At 44.2% G+C, this 27,805-nt stretch overlaps 1 protein-coding gene across 1 annotated transcript in view; it reads left to right on the forward strand.

Annotated features, from left to right (window-relative positions):
* Positions 1-21,571, forward strand: part of CAPSL (calcyphosine like) — a 24,410-nt gene extending 2,839 nt beyond the window's left edge. The window contains exons 2-6 of the mRNA XM_018563466.1: positions 6,454-6,590; positions 8,155-8,332; positions 12,370-12,579; positions 17,738-17,841; positions 21,487-21,571. Coding sequence (XP_018418968.1) covers positions 6,454-6,590; positions 8,155-8,332; positions 12,370-12,579; positions 17,738-17,839 — 627 coding nt within the window. The 3' untranslated portion in view covers positions 17,840-17,841; positions 21,487-21,571. The remainder of the gene's footprint in view (positions 1-6,453; positions 6,591-8,154; positions 8,333-12,369; positions 12,580-17,737; positions 17,842-21,486) is intronic.
* The last annotated feature ends 6,234 nt before the right edge of the window (positions 21,572-27,805 follow it).

The raw sequence follows: 27,805 nt of genomic DNA on the forward strand, positions 1-27,805 counted from the left end.
TGTCACCTATGATATATTTGGAGAGTAGTGGTGTCACCTATGATATATTTGGAGAGTAGTGGTGTCACCTATGATATATTTGGAGAGTAGTGGTGTCACCTATGATATATTTGGAGAGTAGTGGTGTCACCTATGATATATATTTGGAGAGTAGTGGTGTCACCTATGATATAGTTGGAGAGTAGTGATGTCACCTATGATATATTTGGAGGGCAGGGATGGGAGTCATGTAAAATACAGGATATATTTGGATGCACACAATGTATTTGTAGAGCAGTGGTGTCACCTTCCCATCACATATCTTATATTTGTACAGGAGGAAGGTTACAACAATATCACATCTGTGCACCGTGCAATGCAAATAAACCATAAAAGTCTCTGTTCTGTCTTTTACTGGAGGCGTTGGTATCTACTTATCTGAATTTTAATAAGTTACATAATGTTTAACCAAACCTATTAATCAATAATAGGGATCTAACGAGGAGGAATTTACATGAAAGAGGCAAATCATCCTAAAATGAGTGTTGAATATTTTATCTTAGGTATTTGGTATAATAAAGTAAATGGAAATCTAATCTAGAAAACATTTAGAAGGGATATTCACTAAGATTCCAAAGGCAGCCGAGTGTTTAACAGAGCAGAAATGAAAAGAGTTAAAAAAAAAAAATGCATGGGGTTCCCCGCAAAAGTCATACCAGATACCTAAACATTTCCCAACTAGACCCTTAATCTGCGTACTGGCCTGGCAGGGCAGGGCAGGAAAGGGGGGGGGGGGGGTCGAGCGGCCCCCACCGGCGGGGAAGGAAGGGAAGGGGGGGGGGGGGGGAGCGCAAGCGGCCCCCTCCTCCATGCACTATACCGGACCACATGCCCTCGGAGGGTGCTTTTCCGGAGGGGGACCCCCTGGAAAAGCTCCTTGTCCCCATGCCAATTAAAACAAGGGCCTCTACCCCACCCTGGCCCGGTGGGGGCTCATCTGCAGCTGGGTAACCCCTTTCATAAAGGAAGCACCCAGATGTCGACTTTCCACTTGTGAATGAGTAAGGGGTAGAGTTAAATAAAAAGTAAATAAAAACACCAGACTTTTACTTTAATTGAACAAAATGCACAAAAAAAAGTTTTTAACAATTTCTTTATTTAAAAAAAAATCCCAAAAATTATCCAACGATGTAATCCAACATCAATCACGTCTTCCAGTGATGTAATCCAAGGTCAATCGCGATGAACGCCGACGCCACTTGGCAAAATAAAATAAATCCTGCAGCTCGCGAGACCTGACCACTCCCGATGAACTGCTTTTTCCACCACCACACCCCCTCACGCCCCAAAACGTGGGAGGCTTGGTTTATGCAGAACCATGCTGGAAGGCACTGGGTTGCGTGTGAACGGGCCTTTAGAGCTTTGTCACCTCATAACAGGAAGTGCCTTCATGGCTGGGTCAACAGTCATCTGATTAGGGCCGTACACCTCCCAGATTAGCTCTTTTTTGTGCCAGGTAAGGCCAGGTGCTTCAGATCAGCAGACAGAAAGCCTGTACAAATCAATGATGGCCAAATCAATGATCAATGATGGTCCATGGCTGATCATAAACATCTGATCTGTGCAGTGTGTGGCCCTAATTGGCTGCGTCCTTAATGCAGGGGTGGGCAACTGCGGCCTTCCAGCTGTTGGGAAACTACAAGTCCTAGGAGGCATTGCAAGACTCTGACAGTTACAGGCATGACTCCCAGAGGCATGGTGGGATTTGTAGTTAAAGCACAGCTGGAGGGACAGAGTTGCCCACCTCCCCTTAATGTGTTAAAGCGGACCTTTACCCATACCTTCAAAATAACAACAAAGACACCTTTAGAAATGTTCAGTAATGACAATCTACAAACACATACTTCTAGATAATTGGCGGCTTCGTATTCTTTGCATTCCTTATTTTTAGGGCTGCGGAAATTAACGATTAACTTCTCGATTAATCGTTAAACTTTTTGATCGATTAAAATTATTTTGATCGCTAATGAAAACACTCACCTCTCCGCCGGCTTCCGGGAGTCCCTCCTCCCCGAAAGGCTCCGTCGGCTAACAAAGGGAAGGGGGGAGGAGTCCGGTAACGGCTAACGAAGGGAAGGGGGAGGAGTCCGGTGACGTCAATGTCCGTGACATCACCGGACTCTTCCCCCCCCTTCCCTTCGTTAGCCGACGGAGCCACTTGGGCCGGTGAGTTTGCCCAAGAAACTTTCTGCACGAGCGCCAGCCAAGGCATTGGCCTATACACATACACACAGCAATGAAGTAATAAAATGAACTAGGATCACACTAATCCAGCACGTTATTATTCTGAGTTGCCCCACTCAAGCGGCGGCCATATTGAGTGGGGCATTTTATTATTTCATTGCTGTGCTGTATGTGTATAGGCCAATGTAGTTGGATCTGTATGTGCGTTATAATTAATCAAAATTAATCGATTCAAAATAATTTTGATTAATCGAACACGAAAATTTTAATCAGTAACAGCCCTACTTATTTTTCTTTTCCTCTCCATTCTTCTGCCATTTTTACTAAGGGCAGACAAATCCATCTCCCTTTACTTCCTGGAACTCTTGGACATGTGACTTGGACATGTGACCATGCACATCATCTCAGGGGAGGAAAATGCCTTTCCCTGATATCTCGTGAGATTACAGATGAGATTTCCCAGCAATGCTCGGCTCATGTAACCTTCACAGGATGCAATGCTTGGGAACGATTACATCACTAATGCCCAAGAGGACCAGGAAGTGGAAAGAAATTGTAAGTAAAATAAAAGAATGTTTGTTTCACTAATGTAAGATAATTTTATATCAGCATGCAGAGCTGCATGCTGATGGGATTTTTAGTGAAAAGGGGTAAAGGTCCGCTTGAACTGCTTTAGAGCTATATGAAGATGCCCTGTGCTGGCAGTATGATGGAGACCTGAACCATTGCTCTCGCTCAGAGTGCAGTAGTCTGGATCCCCAGCGGTCCGTTAAGCCCCCTGCGCTTTACTCCCATTGACCACAATTACCCCGAGCAGCATTGTTGATTGGAGCACTGTGCAAAGCCACGGTCCGGATCTCCAGCGTGCTGCCGGCACAGGGCAGCTTTATATACAGGTGAAACTCGAATAATTAGAATATGGTGCAAAGTTCATTTATTTCACTAATGCAACTTAAAAGGTGAAACTAATATATGAGATAGACTCATTACATGCAAAGCAAGATAATTCAAGCAGTGATTTGTCATAATTGTGATGATTATGGCTTACAGCTCATGAAAACCCCAAGAACCCCAAATCCACAACCTCAGAAAATGAGAATATTACATGCAATCAATAAAACAAGGATTGTACATAGAACAATATCGGACCTCTGAAAAGTACAAGCATGCGTATGTACTCAGTACTTGGTTTGGGCCCCTTTTGCAGCACTTACTGCAATTACTTTTGCACGATATTCTAATTATTCGAGTTTCACCTGTACTTCTACATCAAGCATACACTTGACTTTTTATGCAGCCTGACTGGGCTGCAACATGTATGAGAATTTAGCACTTTTAGGTAAAAAATGTGCTTTCAGACTGACCTCATTCGGTTACATTTTAAACCAGGGTCCTATGAATCAGTAACAGGGATCAGTCATGCTGAACCAGAATATACATGAGAATAGCACCATTCAAAGCAGAACAAAGATCAATAATACTAACCAGAGCATGATATATTTCATCAGATTCAATGATGCCAGAACAATTTGTATTGAGTAAAGCAACAATTATTTAAACTGGCTTCTCAGAGTTGAGTCTGTGGGTTTTATCGGTCCATACCAGGAGAGAGGCGTGTTTAATCAGAAGTCAACCTGCCACAGAAAATTCTAAATTCTGGGCCCCCAAGAGGTGTTTGGCAGAATGTGGAAGGACGAAAGCATATTTGCACAATATGGCCATGCTTACCAAGCAAAGAAATCTAGCGCTGTGATGTCAACGCTCCCCTCCTCCATGGCCAGCCATTCTATCTTTACCCAGTCTTCTTCTGGGTTCAGAGTCTTCTGCCATCTTGATTGGCCAGGCCGGGCTAATGTATCTCCCATACATCCACATGGGAGTTACTTCATCCTGGCACAGAATCACCCTGAGGCTGTACACTGAGCTGCTCATGCGCGGCCGAGTGTACACGTAGAAAAAAATACGCTGACAGACAGGAAGACTAACAGAGTCTCTAATGTCAAAAAAGTTTGCATTTTTTGCACACATGTTAAAATGCACAGTTTAGGCCTGATGATTATTTAAACTACCCCCCCCCCCCCCAATATATTTTCTGAAAACAAAGAATGAAATGGTGGTATATAAAATTTGTTTTGTCACGCGATATTAGCACAACTGTTTATCAAACCCGAACTATTCTTAAAAATACCTTTACATTTTTTTGCACATAAACACAACATAATACCCTATTGTTGGTACGATATAAAAGATGAGGTTCCGCCAAATAAATAGATCCCAAACATGTCAAAATGACGTGTTCTTGTGAAATGGCAAAACAATGCGGTGCCAAGAATAGTCCATAGGCAAAGTTTGAAAGCTTTTACAGGCCATCAGTTTAGAGTTAACAGAGGATATTGGTCCTGGAATTATTGCTCTAACTTGTGTGTTCACCAAACATGTGTGGCGCAATCATCATTTCTGGATGTAGCCGCACCCAAAGCGTGTTTGCATTTGTAAGTGTGTGTGTATGTGGGTGTGGGGACTTTATAAAAAATTTTTTAATCTATTTTATTTGACTTTATTTTGTAACTAAATTCTATTAGACCTCTAAAGTCACTTTTGTACTGTAATTAAGTTGATCAAGCACAGATCAGCTTTATCCCCAGCCACAGCAGCTTGGGAATGATGGCTCTGAAACCGGAAGTGTCAAAATGCAAATTGCTTCCAGGTTCATAAAGCACAGGGCTGATCAGCTAACGAATGTTGGCTGATTGTCCTCCGCCCCCCCCTGACAACACCCGCAATGTTGATACTTGGCAGGGGTTGTCCAGCAGGGGGGCAGCACCTTCAGTGGTTCCTGGAAGTGATCAGGCAGCTTTACACATGTATGCAAACTATAGCAACCAGGACTCTGCTTACATGGCCCTGCTGCAGCCATCATATTGCATATGGCGATGGCAGCAAAAGGGTTAAAGGAGAACTATGAGGGGAGTGCTTTTTACTCACCTCATAGTTCTAGCCGACCTGTGACGATGAGACTGTCACAGGTCGGCTCAGTAGATCGGGAGGTGAGCGAACACATTTGGATTCCCCCCTCTCCCCGCTCCGATCCACCAGCGCTGACTGACAGAACGGACAGGGGAGGAGGCGGGTACAGCTGGCTCTGCCTATCTAGAGGCAGAGCCAGCTGTACCCGCCTCCTCCCCTGTCCGTTCTGTCAGTCAGCGCTGGTGGATCGGAGCGGGGAGAGGGGGGAATCCAAATGTGTTCGCTCACCTCCCGATCTACTGAGCCGACCTGTGACAGTCTCATTGTCACAGGTCGGCTAGAACTATGAGGTGAGTAAAAAGCACTCACCTCATAGTTCTCCTTTAATGAGTATATACATGGAAATAAGATGTTTGAAAAGGACAATAATTTGAAAATGAGCGTATCAGATGTTATATGCATTATATGGTGCATAGAGCTGCAGCTAACGATTATTTTCAAAATCGATTAGTTAGATGATTATTAAGTTCGATTAATCGGATAAAAAATAAAATACATTTTAAAAAATGGCTCCAGTGATGGACTACTAGTTTGTATTGAGATTGTAGTCCATCACGGGAGCAAGCTTGGAAGTATAAAAGGAAGTATAAAAGAAAAAAAAAGTGTGGTGTGCAATATAGTGAAATGGAAAGTGTAAAATTATACAGCAATGAATGCAGAATGGCACCGGCTATAGAGGACTACAAATCCCAGCAATAGTACATTATACAGCGCAATGCAGACTACCGCCAGCTATAGAGGACTACAAATCCCAGCAATAGTACATTATAGCTGGCGGTATTCTGCATTGTGCTGTTTAATGTACTATTGCTGGGTTTTGTAGTCCTCTATAGCTGGCGGTAGTCTGCATTGCGCTGTATAATGTACTATTGCTGGGATTTGTTGTACTCCTCTAGGGGGAGTACAACAAATCCAAACTTTTGGAGTTGTTCCAAAAACAAGAGATGAAGGGGAATTTTCCTGGGACAACTGTCAAAGAGGGAACTTACCTTGGGAGATTTCTACTAACCTCCTGTGGCAGGGATTATAACCTCTCCCTACTCTATCCAAAGCTATAAAAAGTTCTGGCTCTACATACACTTTAAAGCAGACCTAAAAAGATGAGATCCCGCTTCAACTGATTTTTTTTTTTAATGGTGTCATATTGTGCTCATTACCGATGTCTTTAGGCCTTGACCTCTTTGTTTCTCCCATATCTCACAGATGGCAGGTACAGCCAGACATGATCGAGAGATGGCCATGCAGGCCAAGAAGAACCTGACTACTTGCGCAGATCCGTTGGAAAAACTGAGATTACAGTGTCTGTCCAGGGGCTCCGCTGGGATCAAGGGCTTAGGAAGGTGAGCTGATCACTGACACTATACTAGAGTTCAGGGGTCCCCAGGAATTAACCGCTGGACCTCATAGGGCTCCCAGATGTCTTTGATGTAGCTCCTGTCAGTAGTGTTTTTAAAAACCTTTTGTATTTTACTTATTCTGTAAATTTTAAATGTCATGATCTCTTGTCCTCAACGTTGAGGGTCTCTGGTGTTGGCCATACAGGAGATAATATTTAAAGGAACAGTCCGGGAAAAAGCGATAGTCGGTCATACGTGGAACCTGGTGGGTTTGAAAATGTCAGAGTCTACCTCTGCTTCATCTTCAAAAAAATGTTGTGTTCCACCTGGTAGATTTTGGTGTCCCTTCCCACACTTATTTACCTCTCCTGCCTCGTTCCCAGCAAGTCTGCAATGCAAGTAAAAAGAAATGCTGATTGATGACTCTTAAGGTGCCCATACACCTTAAAATTATCTGCAGATTTTCTATGGTCAGATGGAAAAGGTGGAACAGATTCCTCCATCTACACTTAACTGTGTGGATGGAGTAATCTCCACCTGAGCCAAGCTTCAGTATCTTGGTAGTCGGCCCTGCTGGCTTCCAAAACACCTGAACAATCTGATTGGATGCCGGCATTGTTTGGGTGTTTTGAGAGCCAGCGATACTGAAGCTTGGCCCAGTGGGAGATTCCTCCATCCACACAGCTTAGAGTAGATGGAGGAATCTGTTGTACTTTTTCCATCTGGCCAGAGAAAATCTGCAGATAATTGTAAGGTGTATGGCCAGCTTTAGACTCCAGGGCAGTTCGTCCGCATGGATCCGCCGACATGAATGATCCCATACATGCTATGGGGGCCGTTCATGCGACCGTGCGATCAGTGCGGTTTCCATACAGGTTTCAATGGAACCGCGCTGATTAGTGTGGTTTTGGGCGTTTTTAATTGCGTTTCAGCTCTGAAGCGCAATTAAAAACTCCCAAACCCTCCCTTGCAATATCAGCGCGGTAACAGCACTGATCCACAACCGCCCTAGTGTGAATGGGCTCTTCAGCAACTGACACTTCCTGGAGTGTCAGACTGCTGGTTATCTGCTGTGCTCAGTCTGCCCACCCTTACAGCCGCACTACATCTTGTAGCGGGAGGAACCACTAAGTGCTGGGGGCCCTTGGAAATCGACATTCTAGTTTCTGAAGAGTTTGGGTATTTTGGCAGCTAGTGCCTGTGGTTGTCCGAATACCCCAACATTGGCTGTACCTAATTGGATGAAGTCCCTGTTGGCTGACAATTTTCCACCGGGCTTCGTCAACAAAAGTCAATAGAAAACTTGGCAGGGTCACCCACAGATTGAATCTCGGCCACTTCAGCAGGAAACAGCTGAAATTTGTTCCGTGTATGGTCACATTAACCAACAGAACCGATTACCTTCCTCCACTGGAAGTTCCCCCATGCCTTGTCCCTGTAGGCCCACTTCTTGTCTTGGGCCCTTTACTAGCTGTACATGCTGCAGGGGCTATATGTGCAGCCCTGGGGCATTTTGATGTGCCATATCGAAAACATTTCTCCTTTTCACTTTCACTTTTTTCTGTAGGGTATTTAAGATCATGGATGATGATAACAGCAGGTGTCTGGATTTCAAAGAGTTTCTGAAGGGCCTGAATGACTATGGAGTGATGATAGACAAAGAGGAAGCTCAACAGCTTTACGGCAAATTTGACAGAGACGGTAGCGGATCGATAGACTTTGATGAATTCCTCGTCACGTTAAGGGTGAGTCTCTTATGACCACGTTTTGCGTTATTTAAAGGGTCACGCTACCTAAAAGTGATATTTCAGCTTTTCATTAGACATTAGCAAGCTTAGTCGTTTATTGCCGTCTTTAATTGCCATCTTCCATGTCATGGTGAATGCAGTGTGGAGATCCCTGCTCTTGGGTCCCCAACTTTGCTTCCATATTGGGAACATTAAAAGGTGGCATGTCTTCTGTTTTTATATCTTTATAATATGGAGTAAGGGTACAGAGGAGTGAGACTTCGGGCTAGTTCACACCAGCCACAGTGCGTTCCGGCCCGATTGGGGCCAGAACGCACTGGATCGCATTCCGTCCGGCTCACTTTGTTGTGGGGTGGGAGGGGGCGTGGCAGTGCATTGAAGTGAATGGCGCCGCAATGCAATGCCTGCGTTCTGGTCTGGTCTGGTCAGAAAAATAGTGCTTGCAGCTTTTTTTTTGACCAGACCAGACGACAGGTATTGATGTGCCTTGCGTTCCCGTGCGGCCGATCGCATTGCGGCCGCAGTGTGTGGCTACGGTGCCATTGAGTTCACTGCGCCGCCACGCCCAGTCCCGTCCCAAAACAAAGTGAGCCAGCCGGAATGCGATCCAGTGCGTTCCAGCCAGATTCAGGCCGGAACGCACTGTGGCTGGTGTGTACTGGCCCTTCACGATGACATGTGCAGTGTTGGGATTTGCTGCAGGGAAGTCTTACAATTGGAACCGTGAAAACTGCAGAGCGCTCAGATGTAGTTGGTGCTTGGAACCAGAGAACGCACGTATCAGCATTTCCACTGGCTCACATTCGGGCCTATTTAGCAGTTAATGGAGAGACTAAAGCCAAGGTGAAACAAAGAGCCAATGAGGAAGTTGTCCCTGTTCCTGAGTCACATTAGACCTAAAGTAATATTTTTACAACCTTACTCCTTTGTATAATTTGTAACCTCCTATCTACACGGGTCTGACCATATTTTCTCATTACATATCCATGCTCTTTTGTCTGCCAAGCTGTGGTGCACAGAACTTTTCCCTCTCAGTACAAGTTCATTGGTGGCCATAGGTGGGCCTATGCCCCACCTATCCTTCAAGGGTCTGGTGGATTCTGATGGGTATGACAAAACACAAACCCCGTCTGCCACATCCTTCCCTCTTCTCTAGAGCACAGGGTTGGCAGGTCACACACATTACACAATAAGTTGGAATCAATATGAGTCACCAAAAGCACTTTTCAATGTCAGAAATACTCATTATTAACCTGTAAGAAAGCCTAAAAGCAGAACCCTGGGCAGTACTGCAAGGGTTAACTGCTCATTTTTGTCTAGGTAAAAAAAAAAGTTATGCCGTCCTGATCCTCAGAGACCGATCCTTCCAGCCTCACTTCCCCTCCACTGCAACGGTCTAAGGTCCTGTAAATCATCACATTCTCTGTACACTGTGTATTGGGGGGTCGACTGATATAGATTTTTCAGAACCGACACCGATTTTTGGACACCTTTCAGGCCGATAACTGGTATCAGGTACATATATTCTGTTCACATCCAGCTGAGCCAGCAGCGTATGTAAACAGCAGGCAGTCGTCTGATATCGGCCAACCCCCTGCCCCATTCATCTGCTGGCGGCAGGATTCCGCAGCTGACGGCTGAATGTAAATAGCAAGCAGTGGGGAGTGCAACAGCCAGCCTGCTATTGGCTATTTTAAATTGCAATAGCCAATAGCAGGCTGGCTGTTACACTCGTCCACTGCCTGCTGTCAATCAGAAGAGGAGCAGAACTGAAGGAGAAAGTTCTCCCTCAGGTCCGCTCCTCTGCTGTTCGATCTGCAGTGGCTGGGAGCAACAGCCAGTCTGCTATTGGCTATTTCAAATTACAATAGCCAATAGCAGGCTGGGTACCCATCCCACTGCCTGCTGTCAATCAGCAGAGGAAGAATTGAAGGAGAAAGTTCTCCTTCAGGTCCACACTTCTGCTGATTGACAGCAGGCAGTGGGTGAGTTTAATAGCGAGCCTGCTATTGGTTATTGCAATTTGAAATAGCCAATAGCAGGCTGACTATTGCTTCTCCTGCTTTTTTTTTGGTATTCTGACAGTGGCCACTCCAAGAATGCCAGCTCTGTTCCTACATAGAATTACTGACTGGCTCCTTCTATCAGCTGATCGAGGGATACCGGCCATAAATGTCGCTGTGTGAAATGCGCACAGTGTTTATTATCGGTAATATCGGCACATTTGACCAATACAGATAATTTTAAAAAGCGGGAATATTGACCCCGATTATCGGTAGATCCTTACTGTGTATAGCCGTAAGGACATTGAGGAACATTTCAACGCTGCTGCATAGGAGAAGAGAGGTTTCAGTGACCGGAGAAGCAGGCAGTGTGCTCAGCGGTTCGGTTCGGGTGAGCACAGACAAAAACGAGCAGTTAACCCTTGCAGTGCAGGGGTAGCCCGACTGCTAGGGTTAAGAACACTTTTGTCTGCAGTTCTATTTAAAGGATAAATGCACTTTCAAACAAAGTGCACTTATCCTTCTTGACCTCCCCAGATACATATTTAGATTGCAATCATCCCTACAACCTCAAGGCTTTGTTCAATCCTTGATATGGACCCTTCTTGTACCAGCCTTACTTGCACAGGGTCTTCCCATAAAGTTCTATGCTGCTTGCACAATTGCGAGGTAAGTATTGATCTGGGGAGGGGGCTAGGTTCACACAGTGTATGGAAATGGTGCAATTAGGACTTTGTTTCAAAGTGCACTTACCCTTTAAGCAATCTGATCTTCACCAAAGCATTGTAATTGGTGGTAGAATTGTGGATGGGATTGGAATATTTATAGCCAGTGCAGGGGTCAGGTCTGACTGATTAAAGGAACAGGTCCTCTATAAGGCTAATTCAACGTATTACAATAGTCATTCACAGATAATTTCACTTCACACCAACCTAGCTCAGACCCCGTCTCTGCAGTAATGGTGATAGAACACCATAAGTCTTCTCCGTGCTGATATTGTTTTTTAGCTGTATGGCCTTCCCAGCACAACCACAGCCTGGGTACTGCTTGTGTGACAATCCCATGAGACAGTTCAGCTCAAAAGATAGCCGCACACCACCGGATCTTCAAACTATATATCCAATATTTATTTGTAATCCAAAAGTGCATACCACAGACATGCTCCCCAATACAACAAGAGTCCTCTTACGCTTTTCACCGCCGAATCGGTGAAAGGCCTAAGGGGATGCTTGTTATATCGGGGAGCATGTCAGTGGTATGCACTTTTGGATCACAAATAAATATTGGATTTATTATTTGAAGATCTGGTGGTGTGCGGCTATCTTTTGAGCTGTGTTCTATCAAAGTTTGTGACTGCATTAGAATGTGTGACCGGTCACGTGGTCACACATTTTTAACGTAATCCCGCCCAGTTTTTTGGCGGAAATGTCACTTCTATTTGACTTTGTGGAATGTGAGATCGCAGTCACAAAGTCACATTTCAGGACCGATCATCTGTTCAGGGCAGATCGGTTCTCCTGCACATACCATCTGCGATGCCGTTCTGCCCTGGAACAGCTGAGAAAACGTTAGTATTCTTCACCTTTTTCCGGTCACTCATTCCACCGCTGAAAAAGTGGGCGTGATTACGTTAAAATGTGTCACCACGTGACCGGTCACACATTCCAACACAGTAACAATCTTTGATAGAACAAGCTGAACTGATTGAAGGTGAACACGCACTTTTTCTGCCTGCCCCTGTGGGATCTCTGTGCTGGGGATGCAGCGGGAGAATTGGATCGGTGGGATTTCTCTGAATCCTATAAGACAGTTATGGGTATGTGCTGGGATGAAGATGACATCTGTGGTGGGGGACATCTGGGTTGGACTGATGTAAAAGCATGCTCATCCTTTATGCAGAATTGCCAATCAACAATGAATGGATGACCACTAGATTCTTTTATTCTTTGGAGCAATACCTAATAGATACATTTTACCATTGCCTATTAATGGCAGATACTAAGAGACCTTCTCTGCTTATTTTCCTTCCAGCCGCCGATGTCCAATGCCAGGAAAGAGATCATCTTGCAGGCGTTTAGGAAGCTCGACAAAAGCGGAGATGGCGTTGTAACGATTGAGGATTTACGCGGAGTGTATAACGCAAAATACCATCCAAAGTACCAGAACGGGGAGTGGACAGAAGATCAGGTCTTCAGGAGCTTTCTAGATAATTTTGATTCTCCGTACGATAAAGATGGACAGGTAAGAAATGTTTCTAAATAGAATATCTATCTATCTATCTATCTATCTATCTATCTATCTATCTATCTATCTATCTTTCTATCTTCTACCGATCTATCTATCTATCTATCTATCTATCAATCTATCTTCTACCGATCTATCTATCTATCTATCTATCTATCTATCTATCTATCTATCTATCAATCTATCTTCTACCGATCTATCTATCTTCTACCGATCTATCTATCTATCTATCTATCTATCTATCTATCTATCTATCTATCTATCTATCTATCTATCTACTGTACATCTATTCTATCTATCTATTATCTATTCTATCTATCTATCCACTGGCGGAACTACCAGGGTCGCAATTGTGACCGGGCCCTGGTGTTCCGCCACTTGGGAGGCCCAGCGAGGAAGAAGAGGCCCCATCGAGATTGTGTCGCTCCTATCTATCTATCCACTGGCGGAACTACCAGGGTCGCAGCGGTTGCAATTGTGACCGGGCCCTGGTGTTCCGCCACTTGGGGGGGCCCAGCGAGGAAGAAGAGGCCCCCCCGAGATTGTGTCGCTCCTTCCCTGCCGCACAGCCACCTGCAGCATGTACGGGTGGCTACGCGGTGGGGATGAAGAAGCTGTCATCAGTCCCGCAGAATGTGCTGCAGGCACCACCGGGCAGCACATTCTGCTGTGTGAGGACCCTCTCCTCTTAGCCCCACCCCCTGTCCACCGAGACGAGGAAGAGGACCCTGCAGGAGAGGAAAGGTAAGTCTGGAGGGGGAGGGGGGTGCGCGGGGAAGTGTGGGGGGATGCTGGTGATATTGTGTAATGCTGACTTTTATTATAATGTATTGCTGGAACTTGTTGTCCCGCATAGCTGGTGGTATTCTGCATTGGTGTATAATGATTATACAGCAATGCAGAATAGCACCAACTATATAGGACTACAAGTCCCAGCAATGCAATTTATTTTTAAGTAGGGATACACCAATGCCAATACTGGGCATTTTCACGAGTACTCATACTCGTGAAAATGCCCCGATACTAGACTCAGATACCAGTGTTCTGTTGATAACCCCAACGTCGTCGAATTTGCCAACCTCAGCATCTACGCTTGCGCACAGACCAGTATTATTGAGGAAACTGGGATTTATTGACAAAGTATTTCGTTTAAATCGTTAATTGTGACTGTTAATAATATTCCATCCATCATTTACTGCCATGGATGGTATATTATTAACGGTCACAATTAAGCATTACAAACAAATACTTTGTAAATAAATGCCGGTTTCCTCCGTAATCCTGTCTGTACATAAGCGCATATACTGGGACGGCGTTCTCGACAGAACACCGGCACTAAAACAAACAATCGGCTGCCTGAGGATCCGCGCTTGCTAGGGACCTCGGCCGCCTTCCTGTTAACCATGCGGTGCCATGGCGGTTGGTTTCTTGCACCGGGGCCCTGAAGGTTATAGTTACGCCTCTGTATCTATCTATCTATCTATCTATCTATCTATCTATCTATCTATCTATCTATCTATCTATCTATCTATCTATATATCTGCATCTCTCTCTCTCTCTTTCTCTTTCTCTCTATATATATATTTTTTTATCTACAGTATCAATATATATATATACTGTATATCGATGTCAATCTATCTATCTATCTATCTATCTATCTATCTATCTATCTATCTATCTATCTATCTATATCTCTCTCTCTCTCTTTCTCTTTCTCTCTATATATATATTTTTTTATCTACAGTATCAATATATATATATACTGTATATCGATGTCAATCTATCTATCTATCTATCTATCTATCTATCTATCTATCTATCTATCTATCTATCTATCTATCTATCTATCTATCGTACCTGTCTACACTGCCTGGCCAAAAAAAAGGTCACGACCTGGATTTAGCCTTGATGATTACTGCAGTGATTAATATGTTTCAGTTGGCTACAAGTTATTTCTCCCTAACTGATGCAGTGAGTACGGTAGCTTCTCATTTCTTAAACAACCGTGTCAGAAGACATATCCTGCGGTCATGGAAAGATGTAACTCTGTTTCAGAAGGGTCACATTATTGGCCGGCATCAAGAAAAGAAAACAACTAAAGAGATTGGTGAAACTACTAAAATAGGGTTAAGAACTGTCCCACGCATGAATAAAACCTGGAAGGATAGGGGTGAACCATCATCTGCGAGGAAGAAATGTGGTCAGAAAAAAATCTGGAATGATCGGAGATCACTGAAACGTTTGGTGGAAACAAATCGTAAAAAATCAAAAGTAGAACTCATAGTTTTGTTTAGTAGTGACAGTAAAAGCATTTCCACATACACAATGCAAAGAGAAGTGAAGAGATTGGGACTAAAGCGGCCAACAAACAAATGCTGACATGTTTCAGTTTGGGAGCATTTGTTTGTTGGCCGCCTTTTTGCAAGTAAAGTATTGGAAGGACGGATCCCCTTACGGGTGACGGTTTTTACCCATTGCTTAGTGAAGGCTCTGGCGAAAGCTTTAACAGGCACCGAGGTTCGAACAGCAGGATTGGAGACAAGAGGGAAGAGCGGCTCCATGTTTCTTAATTGACACAGTTGTGTAGCCTTAAGAAAACTACTATTCAGTGAGGTTAATTTATAAAAAAGGCTTCCATTTGCTGCAGAGCATAAAGATTAGATCTGAAACAATGTAAAATGATTATGTGGTCTGATGGGTCCAGATTTACCCTGTTCCAACGTGATGGGCGCTTCAGGGTAAGAAGAGAGGTGGATGAAGTGATGCGCCCATCATACCTAGTGCCTACCGTCCAAGCCTGTGGAGGCAGTGTTATGATCTGAGGTTGCTTCAGTTGGTTCAGCAATGCTAACAATGCCAAAATGCCTACCTGAATAAACTGAATGATCAGGTTTTTCCATCAATGGATCTTCTCTTCCCTGATGGCACATTGGGCATATTCCAAGATGACAATGCAGGGGTACATCGGGCTCAAATTGTGAAAGAGTGGTTCAGGGAGCATGAGACATCATTGTCACACATGGATTGGACACCACAGAGTCCAGACCTTAACCCCATTGAGAATCTTTGGGATGTGCTGGAGAAGACTTTACACAGAGGTCTGACTCTCCCATCATCACTACAAGATCTCGGAGAAAAATGAATACAACTCTGGAAGGAAATAAATGTTGTGACATTGCATAAGCTTATCGACACGATGCCATGGAGAATGTGTGCCGTAATCATAGCTAAAGGCGGTCCAATCAAAAATTAGAGTGTGTAACTTTTATTTTTTGGGCCAGACAGTATCTATCTATCTATCTATCTATCTATCTATCTATCTATCTATCTATCTATCTATCTATCTATCTATCTACCTACCTGTCTGTCTGTCTGTCTGTCCGTCTGTCTGTCATCGAGATTACGCATTGGTGATATATACTGTGAGGGGCATTTATCAAAACTGGAGCAGAACAAATCCGGAGCAGTTGCCCATGGCAACCAATCAGCTTCTCTCTGAAGGGAAAAACTGATTGGTTGCCATGGGCAACTGCTCCAAATTCTGTCTGCTCCAGTTTTGATGAATGCCCCCCCTGCATGTTTTTTTTAATTCAGAGTTGTGTATCCCGTTTTAGGGCAAGTGACAGTTGGTGAGTTAGTTGACCCCCTCTCGATTTTTGTCTCTTCTGTTTCTATCAGCTGTTAATATTTGAAATGTACTCATATGAGGATCGACTATCCCTAGAAATAACACAAGTTCATTCTGTCCTGTGAAATGACTGTAATGCCTGTACCATCCAATCAGATTTTAGCTATCGGTTTTGCGAATGAGAGCTGCAGTGCAGTTACTTTCTTTCTTTCTCCCTTTTTATAAATCAGCCTCATTGTGCTGTCATACTTAGCCCTCATTCACACTAGAAAAGGCCGGCACGTACAGCTCTGTGCTGCGTGCTCGGCCGTAACGGGCAGCTTCCAGGAAGGACAGGCGTGCTCAGTTCACACCACCACGTTACGATGGGAACTCTGTCGTGTGCGCTGAAAAAAAGTATGACATGCTGTACATTCGCAGGTCAGGATGCAACCACCTCGTCCCCTGCTGTGCCCGTAGCACTGAATGAAATAAAGCTCTTTAAAAAAGAAAGGTACACAGTACCGATGCATCGGAGATGCGTTTAGCATAGCGGCTGGTGTGAATTGGACCTTAAACTCCCAAATTTCTGCACAGCAACATCTTATGGTTGTTAGTAGCCTGGCTATGACCTGCTTTGCCTGCAATCAAAGCACATATCACTAGGACATGCTTTTCACGGGGGGCGGGGGGAGGGGGATTTTCATTCACTTCCTGTTTCTGTGACACTTGTAGAAGAAATGGGAGGTGTGGAGGTCACTGGGACAGAGAGACACAGACATCAAAGAAAAGATCTTCAGAAGTTCTGATTCTGCCTTCTACTAAAAATGTGTTTTTGTCTGTAGCTCCTTATATACCCCTCTGCAGTCACCCAGAGATTTGGGCTGTACACAGGGGTGGCCCTAGGCTTCTTGCCACCTGAAGCGCTGGGGGGGGGCGTTGCTGTTTGCCAGGAACTTGGGGGTAAGCGCTGGTTGGTGCCCCACCAAGCTCCTAGCCACCAATGTTGTCACTGGTTGCCAGGCGTATGGGGGGACGCCAGCAAGAGCACTCGAGGTTGCTAACAGCTGGACGGGAGGAGATATATATGGCCCTTACACATCTCCCCATCCAGCTCTTTGCCACGTGGGGTGCTCTGGTCGAAAGGGGGGCGGTGGGGGCATGCCATGCTGCTCTGCCTGCTGCCCCTCCATGTGGCCCCAGGCTGCCTCTTTATAGGGATGGTCCTGGCTGTACAGCATTACTGGGTGCCCCATTTCTAGGCACCCTGAAAGCCCTGCTCCTTCTGGCTGCAGAAACTAATATAATGTTTATAATGAGATAAAGTGACTGGACTTTCTGAGTTGACAGGATGCCATCAGCACAGAACTAATTCTAAACATAAAACTCTTCATTCATATTGTCATAGCTACACTAATATTTCACTGTAACAAACTGTCATTTCACCCATTCATTCTTCCCAAGCTGTTCCTTCCCATAGGGGATTATTGCTTCCAGAAAGGGCCAAGAAAAGGTTTCTTCACATTTGTTGTCTTGTGACCATGACAGGTGACTCCGGACGAATTCACAAACTACTATGCCGGAGTTAGCGCGTCAATCGATACCGATGTATACTTTATCACCATGATGAAGAACGCCTGGCGACTCTAAGTGTATGGCCTCAATAACATGCCATGTTCTGTTACTAACACATGACTGACACCACCCCTCAGTGTGTGCATGCTAATGTGACACGGCCACTAACCACTAAGCATATTAGTCGTGGATAATTGGGTTTTGGTTTTAATGATCACTTTTAATTTCAGGTTAATATGCGGTATTAATCATTAAACTTTCCGTGTAACACTGACCTTACCAAAATGTTTTGTTGTAGCTTAGAAGGTTAGAATTGTATAAACCCTCAAAAGTCAAAACTGAGAATAAAAGATTGACGTGCATACAAAGAGAGCAGCCCACCGCGACAGGGTCCTCCTTGAATTTATATTGGCCACTAAATGCAATTGATAGGTTCAATAAGCTCAAATCACAAAGCCAGATAAGAACCTTTATTGTAGTCTTGTGACTGGTATTGTCAAATCTCATTGGACTATAACTGCCACTTTAAAAAACTAATCTCCTTATCCTGGTGTCTTAGCTTTGTGCATGGAGCCTAATATATTCCCATCGCACACGTTCCTGGAGAGCGCCACGTGTAAGAGGGTATTGGGGCAACTACCAGCAGGTTGGCTCATGTGAGCATAAGAAAATATGTTGCTAGCACACCGTAGATATGTTATCAAAAGTCCAAATGTTTATTGCAGCAGTCTCATTAGAAACAGTGTCTGTACAATGTGTTGAGTCCACGTGTTACCCTGAAACACTTGGTTGCTACATTGTTACGCTGCCAAATTAATTATAACAATAATGATTGCTTTTCCAACTCAGTACGTCTCACTGATCTTTTTTTTTTTTTGCTCTGCAAATAAGGGGAAGCAGAGGAATCCAATGCTGGGAATTAGATCATTGAGGATACTCCTCCTGGGCAGCCCCCAGATCAGTCCTGCAAGTGATTGTAATCAATGAAAAAAAATAGAGGAGACAATGAGCCTCTAAGGCCTCGTTTACACATGCAGCGCCCTCTTTAACCAGTTGACATCCGCGGTGTTAAACCCCCTTCCCATCCAGGCCATTTTTCAGTATTCAGCGCTGCGGTACTTTGACTGACATTTATTCCGTCATGCAGCGCTGTACTGAAATTAATTTTATACCCTTTTTATTCACGGTGAATCTCTTTTTAGAGGGCCGTTGACCGCGGGTTTACTCCTGAATGCGTGTTTTTTCTTATTTTTTTAAAATCTCAATAGGGATTTTGCGTTGCAACACCCCCCCGTGACTGCGTTCCAATTAGTTGGTACGTGGTTACAGTGCGGTCCCATTGAGTGCATTGGTTGCGTTTGGCAAGTGTCACTGCCTTGATCATCTTCAATCAATTGGCATTGAATAACTGTTTAACTGGAACTTCTACGTGCAGCAACTATGGATAGTTCCCCTGGTTAAAATGCCGGGTGAATAAACACAAAAATGTGTTTCTGGAGAAATAAAACTACTGGAGGAACTCAATCCAGCTTAGAACAATTTGATAAAAAATTCAAATTCAATAGGAAAAGAAACATTTAAAATCTCAACTTGTTTCAGAGCCAACATTGCTGCTTCTTCAGGAGTAACATAGATAGTATATACTGTAAAAGCATTGGATATATTACAACATACCATAATATTATAACATAAAATAATAATATTACATATGATAATTTACAATGATGATATGATATATCATACAATAATAATTAGGGATGCACCGATACCGTTCTTTCGGTATCGAGTAGCGATATTTTGCTTTTGGTACTCACCGATATCGAGTACCGATACCAGTGCTTCCGCTGGCATGGAGCCGGCTTCCCAGGCAATCTGATTGCCCGAGAAGCCGGCTCCATGTTGTTTGGCTGGCTTGATTGTGCTTGGCCGGCAAACCGTCTTCCCAGCCAATCAACATCGAGCCAGCTTCCCTGCCAATCAGGAAGCAGGGCGGCGAGTTATGACCCGCATCCTAGCTGAAAAGCTGGCTTCTCAGCCAATCAGCATGAAGCCGGCTGTTCGAACAGCCAGCTCCTTGCTGATTTGCCAGGAAGCCGGCTGTTCGGCCGGCTCAATGCTGATTGGCAGGAAAGGTGGCTTCCCAGCCAATGAGCATCGAGCCGCCTATTCGGCCAGCTCAATGCTGATTGGCCGGGAAGCCAGGTTCCCGGCCAGTCAGCATGGAGCCGGCTCCGTGGCCAATCAGGAAGCTGGGAGGTGGATGATTACTTGCTTCCTGATTGCACGGGAAGCTGGCTCCATGTTGCCCTATGGGACTACAGGAAATCTTCCTATGACTGGAAGTTCCAGTATCAGGGAAGGTATCGGAGCATTTGGGAGAGTACGAGTACTCACCCAAATACTTGGTATTGATAAGGATGCCAGTATCGGTATCGGTGCATGCCTAATAATAATACAACATACAATAATACTGTATTATATAACATACAATAATAATAAACATCAGAGTAACAATGTACAATAATGATATATCACACAATACAGTAATAAGATAACATACAATAATGATATATCACACAATACAGTAATAAGATAACATACAATAATGATATATCACACAATACAGTAATAAGATAACATACAATAATGATATGTCGCACAATACAGTAATAAGATAACATACAATAATGATATATCACACAATATAGTAATAAGATAACATACAATAATGATATATCGCACAATATAGTAATAAGATAACATACAATAATGATATATCACACAATACAGTAATAAGATAACACAATAATGATATATTACACAATACAGTAATAAGATAACATACAATAATGATATATCACACAATACAGTAATAAGATAACATACAATAATGATATATCGCACAATACAGTAATAAGATAACATACAATAATGATATATCACACAATACAGTAATAAGATAACACAATAATGATATATCGCACAATACAGTAATAAGATAACACAATAATGATATATCGCACAATACAGTAATAAGATAACATACAATAATGATATATCGCACAATATAGTAATAAGATAACATACAATAATGATATATCGCACAATACAGTAATAAGATAACATACAATAATGATATATCGCACAATACAGTAATAAGATAACACAATAATGATATATCGCACAATATAGTAATAAGATAACATACAATAATGATATATCACACAATACAGTAATAAGATAACATACAATAATGATATATTACACAATACAGTAATAAGATAACATACAATAATGATATATCACACAATACAGTAATAAGATAACACAATAATGATATATTACACAATACAGTAATAAGATAACATACAATAATGATATATCACACAATACAGTAATAAGATAACACAATAATGATATATCGCACAATACAGTAATAAGATAACACAATAATGATATATCGCACAATACAGTAATAAGATAACACAATAATGATATATCGCACAATACAGTAATAAGATAACATACAATAAATATATAATCATACAATAACAATATTTTCAGAAGGAGGTTAGCAGTGGCCTCCATATCACACGTAGTACAGTTTTAGATAAAGGAGATCAATAATGAACCTGTGTGAAAATATTGCCATAGTCCCCTCAGGAGAGCCCCCTCTTCCTCATCGCTGAGTCTCATTTTCTGTTCTGCACTTCTTGTTCCAGGTTACAAAAGATGAATTCCTGAACTATTATTCTGGAGTCAGCGCCTCAATCGACAGCGACGTCTACTTTGTACTGATGATGAAGACCGCCTGGAAATTGTGATATACACATATATATTTTTATACCGTTTTAGGATTTGTATTCAAGTTTGAGGAGACATTTATGTGAGACCTCCAGCTGGCTGAACTCCTGTCCCTCATTGGCCAATTTGTTACAAAATATTTTTGTTGGATTTCACATTGGAAAAATATATCTGAATTTATACATCGCCCATTAGATCTGGACGGGGGCTGAAACATGTCCTGATTGTCCCAATGTATTTGTATGAACCTTGGTTGGAGTGCTTTGTTTTTCAGCCATGTACTGAACTATGGGGTCTATTCACGAAGCTGCCGAAGGATCTGGCCGTAGCTTCTACTGAACCGAAGGGGTGCTGTACGGGCTATTCACAGTAGCCCGTACAGCTTCTGATCATGGCCGAGCGGCTCGGCCAAGCCAAACGCATATGCATAGGCTCGGCTGAGCCGCGCTGAAAGCCGAAGCTGGCCAAGCGGCCGTTTTAAAGTGAAATCAGCCCCCCTGGCCCCCCTGTAGAGACGCCTATGGGCACCATTGGCAACCCAAGCTAGGCTGCTCCACTCATTTGGAATAAAAACACATCCTGCTGTCCAGCACCATCCCAATAATGAGGTAGCCTGAGGTGGTTGCCTCACACGGCATTTCATGGGAGGGCGACAGTGGGGTGGCCGCAGCGTTCCAGGTTGCTAAGAGCTCTTAGCAACCTGTGATGCTCTGTCCGGATTCCCACCCTGCTCACTGACATCACTGGTTGCCCTGAGCTGAGCAGGACACTCTGGCTGTTGTCCTGCCCAGCTCCTGGCAACCGGTGACATACGCGAGCTGGGTGGGATGCCGGGCAGTGGCAGAACAACCTCCCCCTCAGAATAACCATACCCCCCATAGAACGACAATGCACCAGCAGCAACCTTAGGCGGCAAATAGTGTAGGGACAGCCCTGCTCCTGTCTTTTTCTCCATTACATGGTGGCAGGGGATTTGTAGTTTAGACAGCTTGGCAGGATGATAGCAAGGTTAGAGATTTCAGTCCAGCTCACAGGAAGTGACAAGGACACAGGGGTCTATTCACGAAGCTGCCGAAGGATCTGGCCGTAGCTTCGGCCGATCCTTCGGCTAGCTTTGGCCCCAGGACCCCTTCGGTCCAGTAGAACCGAAGGGGTGCTGTACGGGCTACTCACAATAGCCCGTACAGCTCCCGATCATGGCCGAGCGGCTCGGCCAAGCCGAACGCATATGCATCGGCTCGGCTGAGCCGTGCTGAAAGCCGAAGTTGGCCGAGCGGCCAGCCATTGGCCGGCCGACAGCCTGCTTCTGACATGAATAAAGCCTGAATCCTGAAAGCTTGGATCTTTAATAACTTAAGTTAGCCAATCAAGGAGATTACCTAAACTCCAAACTTTCTACACTAATCAATGGCTAACATGGTGCAATACTCTACTACTACAGTCCAGGTTATTAAAAGTTTAAATGGAGTTTCGTTTTAGTCTTTAATATTATCTGTAAAGGGAAAAAAAAGTCAGAAATGCAAACATCAATAACAAGAACTATATTGCCAGCATTTATTTCAGTAGTCATTACAATTATAAATACTGAGATGCCGAGACACTATGTGGTGTATTTATAAACAATTCCCAGAGCCAATTCGCCCTGCGAAACTGCACGTACATTCATTCTGTGCGAAGGGAGGCAAAAACCAATGTTACTAGCATGTTTTTCTTTCCAGATTGAATATCATTTCAGATAAATACCACATTATGGCCACTGGATGGCGCTGAGGAGCATAGGAAATAAATACTTTGGGGTCTATTCACGAAGCAGGCTGTGGTCACACCTTTGTGCTTCGAGAATGAACGTGTTAGCACAATGTGTGAAATGTGAGTATTGCACGTTGGGGGTGCTGCGTGTGCCATTCATTGCCGAACTTGCATTTTAACGCACCACAACACGCGGTAATGTACTACCATGCATTGTGGTGCACTACTTTAAAAAAAAAAGTGCATGCATTTTGGTGGCCCTATTCAAACGAATGGGCTACCCTAACACAGCTCATGTTAAAGTGCATAGAAACAATACACTTTGTGTTAACCCGCTGCAAAAGTGTGAACCCAGCCTAAACCCAGTGTAAGCTACAGGCTGGTCAGTGTGGGGGCATACATACCACTCTTTAATTCAATTATGTGTTCACTATACTGACTCTGTCACTTAATTAAAAAAAAAAAGAAAAGTTTTTCTAATGAAGTTCCTGCACATACCTTTAGCAGCTTTCATTACCTTCCTGATGCTGACATTACCTCCTCGCCACTTCTCCTGTCTCACACACATTCCTATTGGCCAGTGATGCAGCTCATAATATTCATTGGCCAGTTACAATGTATGGGGCCGGAAAGGAGCAGGTAAGCTCTGACACTACCTGGAAGTATCGGAGCTTTTACTGCTCAGATTGGTCTGTCATTTGAGCACAATAGAGGCGATGACATCTCCTGTAGGTGTGTGTAAGTGTATCTCTAGGTGGCTACATTTCATACCTTTCAAAATAAAGAATAATGAATTTCAAAGATTTCTAATTCAACTAGTAAAAGTACCTAAATTCCTCTTTGCATTGACTTCCTGTCATCCCCTGCACAGCTGAACTCAGAATTGGAGAGGAATGGCCTACCGGGGAAACCAGTCAGGGTCTGTTGTATTGCACAGGGCAGTCAGTCTAAAGGTGGCCATACACTTTACAACCTTCGCAAGACTTTTGTCTTGCGAGGGTTGTAAAGTCATTTAAAAAACGTACGATCTGCCCATCTTGGACAGGCAGATCATACTTGCGATCATCGCAAGCCCGCCCCCCAGAGGGGCGAGCTTCCGATGACTGCAAACGGGCAGTGTGCGCGGGCATTTGTTGAACAAGCAGGCCACTAACTCGCCGAGAATCGTACGATTCCCGGCGTGTTTTCCAGCCTGCTTGTTCGACGTAAGACGTGCGATTATCAAACTGCGATTATCGTACGATCGCAGGATTTCCCGCGATTCACGTACAATAATGGTGCAGTGTATGGTCACCTTTACACTGGGATCCAGCTAATGATGGCTAATGTGGTGATACTCCTTCATTATCCAGTAAGCAGGCTGGGGGATAGGTTGGTGACTAAGCTGTGTTCCTTAGTTGCATTGCGGTATTGATCTGATTAGATGCTAGCTCTTCTGGGGAATATCATTGCAGACATAATAAGTAAGCATAGTTACTCTGCTTAGTGAGCGGGTGCATAGCCAGTCTGCTATTGGATATTGCAGTTTGAAATAGCCAATAGCGGGCTGACTATTGCTCCCCATTGTTTACATTCTGCTGCTGACCGCAGAATTTAGCCACCGACCGGCAGCAAGATGCAAACAAAGTGCTGCATGCACTGCCGTACTGAGCAGCTCCCGGGAAGGACAGGTGCTGCGTGTAATTTGTACGCAGCCCCCGTCCTTCTCTATGGGACTACGTGGCCATACACCCCCTCTACGCTCACCCGCCCTGCACGTCCGTTCGAGTGCGGGTGAACGTACTCCTACGCTGACAGGATGGATCCTGTCTGCGTCCGAGCCAGGAAACACGCACCCGCACAGACCTGCACTTGAGGTGAGCGTAGGGCGGCGTACGGCCACGTAGTGCCATAGAGCAGAATGGCAGCTGTGCACTAATCACACGCAGCACCTGTCCTTCCCGGGAGCTGCTCAGTACGGCCATGCACGCAGTATGGAGCTGTACGTGCCGGCCCATTCCTGTGTGAATAAAGGCTAACAGCTCCCCTTTATTTAAATTTATTTGTGACAGTCTGGATAGTGGAAGCTTAAAGCTGGAAATGTCTAGATTAGGGATGCACCGATACCGATACTAGTATCAGTATAGGTGCCGATACCCGTACCTGTACTCCTACTCACCCAAATGCCCCGATACATCCGATACCGGAACTTGCAGACGGAGGAATATCTCCCTCTGCCACGAGGGAGCATGGAACCGGCTATGTTGTTGTTGGGTAGTTATGACCCGCCTATCGGCTTCCTAATTGGCTAGGAAGCTGACTTTACGTGTTGCTAGGCAGCCTGGCTTCCTGACCAATCAGGAAGCCGGGGCGGCACATCATGACTCGCCACTCGGCTTCCTGATTAATCAGGAAGCCAGGCTGCCTCGCAATGTCGAGGGAAGCAAAGCTGGTGTTCTTTCGATAGAACACCGGCTTCCTGATATTTCCGGGCTCACGGATGCCAGTAGCAGTATTCGGTATCGGCGAGTACTGGAAAAAAAAATCGGTACTCGTACTCAATACCGAAAAAACGGTATCGGTGCATCCCTAGTCTAGATATTTTTTCGTAGTCTGCTCCTTTAATCCAGAAACTTCCCTTGCAGTACTTCTTTTCTACCACCAGATGTCCTCAGTTTGATGGTCAGCATCTTTCAGCCCACTTCCTTAAAGGAGAACTATGAGGTGAGTGCTTTTCACTCACCTCATAGTTCTAGCCGACCTGTGACAATGAGACTGTTCGCTAACCTCTCGATCCTGTCACCGCTCCGGCTGTGGCGTCTCAGTATACCGCCAGCTGTAGCTCGCTTTATACTCAGCTTAGGCTAACTATAGGACGCTAGTTTGTGTCCTCCCATTACCCCAAGGAGAACTATGGGGAAAAGCACTGACCCTATAGTTCTCCTTTAATAGTAAGTGTCAATTATCTTCTGACATCCTCACTTAGATGTATGGAGAAGCCCGAGGCTGTTGTGTGCACCTTAACAATTTCCAAGAATCGGAGAATTTATTAAAGGAGCACTCCAGCCAAAAATCGCTAGATAAAAATGTATAGCCCAGTAAAAGATAATATAACAACATCTGCTTTTGATGCAATATACACTCTCAATCCAAAGATTTCCCCCGCAGTATTTTGTCTCTGCCACCAGATGTCCTCAGTCTGTAGGCCAGCATAATTTAAACTACTTCCTCTGAGCCCAGGTCATCCTGGACCCACCTCCAGGCTGTGACTGGAGATTGAGAGGAGAAGCAGCTCAGTGACAAGTACATCTCTCTGTCGCTCAGCTTTCTCCTCCTATCAACATGTTTCTTGTCAGCACATGGACTGATTGGCTGTTTGTGCTGCTTCCATCGCTCACACTCCAGCCTTGCTATAAAGGAACTGCAAGAGGCTGATACCGGGTCACATTCAGGTACTTACAATGCTTGCATTTTAACAAAAAAATCATGGTTATAGACATAATTTGTGTCTTTTATATCTGCCTGGAGTTCAGCTTTCACTTTTGGAATTGTCTTTACCTGACTTGGATTAAGGTATAAAGAGTCCGTGTCACACATTATGGTGCTACTGAGATTTAAACGTCTTCTCTGATCCAGTTTCTTTTAGTTTTGTATAGTGCGCAGCAGGGATAACATTTCTGTGAGATATACATATATATACTGCTGTCTTTGTTCCCGGTGGCCATACAGTAAGTCAGGGGAATCTGTGGGGTCACAGACAACAATAGAAACCTACCAAATATTCTAACCTTTCCACTTCCCATACAAAGCTGAAAAACTTTGGATTGGAGTTGGGCTTTCTCTGTTTCCATGTTGCTAATTGGGATTTCTTCAGCCAATGAATGGGACTCTAAGGCCCCAGTCACACGGGGCGACCTGGCATTACTGTGGCTGGAACCTACAGATTCCTGCGGAAGGAATGCTGGGTGTCTCCGTTAAGATGCGGCCACTGTACACATTAAAGTAAATGGTCGAGTGACAGCGGCCGCATCTGTAACCGGCAGTCCACATGTAATCGTACGTGGTTCTGGAAAGATGATTGCCCCTGGATACACCTTTCCTGTACAATTACATACGGACTGTTGCTTTAAGGTGTGGCCGCTGTCATTCACTTGAACGGGTGACAGCGGGTGCATCTCAACGGGACACCTGGGATTCCTGCTGTAGTAAGCCTTAGCCTCTTGCCAGAACACCCCGTGTGAATGGGACTCTTATCTCAATGTTGTATTTATTTATCCAAAGTGTGATTTTTGCCCATTGCTTTTTTTAATTATAATTTTGCTGTGTCTGTGAATTAAAATTGTCAACTGTCAGTGAAAAAAACTTGGTCTGCCTAGTCTCTGTCACTGTATAAGCAATAAACATATGATATCTTACTACCAGCAGCAGTATATGGGCAGGACTTATACAATATCTGTGCGTTATTATAACATATACCTGCTACAGCAACTCCCCCCCCCCCCCCCTCCG

The sequence above is a fragment of the Nanorana parkeri genome, unplaced genomic scaffold, assembly GCF_000935625.1.
Source record: "Nanorana parkeri isolate BGI_ZX_2015 unplaced genomic scaffold, ASM93562v1 scaffold666, whole genome shotgun sequence".
NCBI classification, from domain to species: Eukaryota; Metazoa; Chordata; class Amphibia; order Anura; family Dicroglossidae; genus Nanorana; species Nanorana parkeri.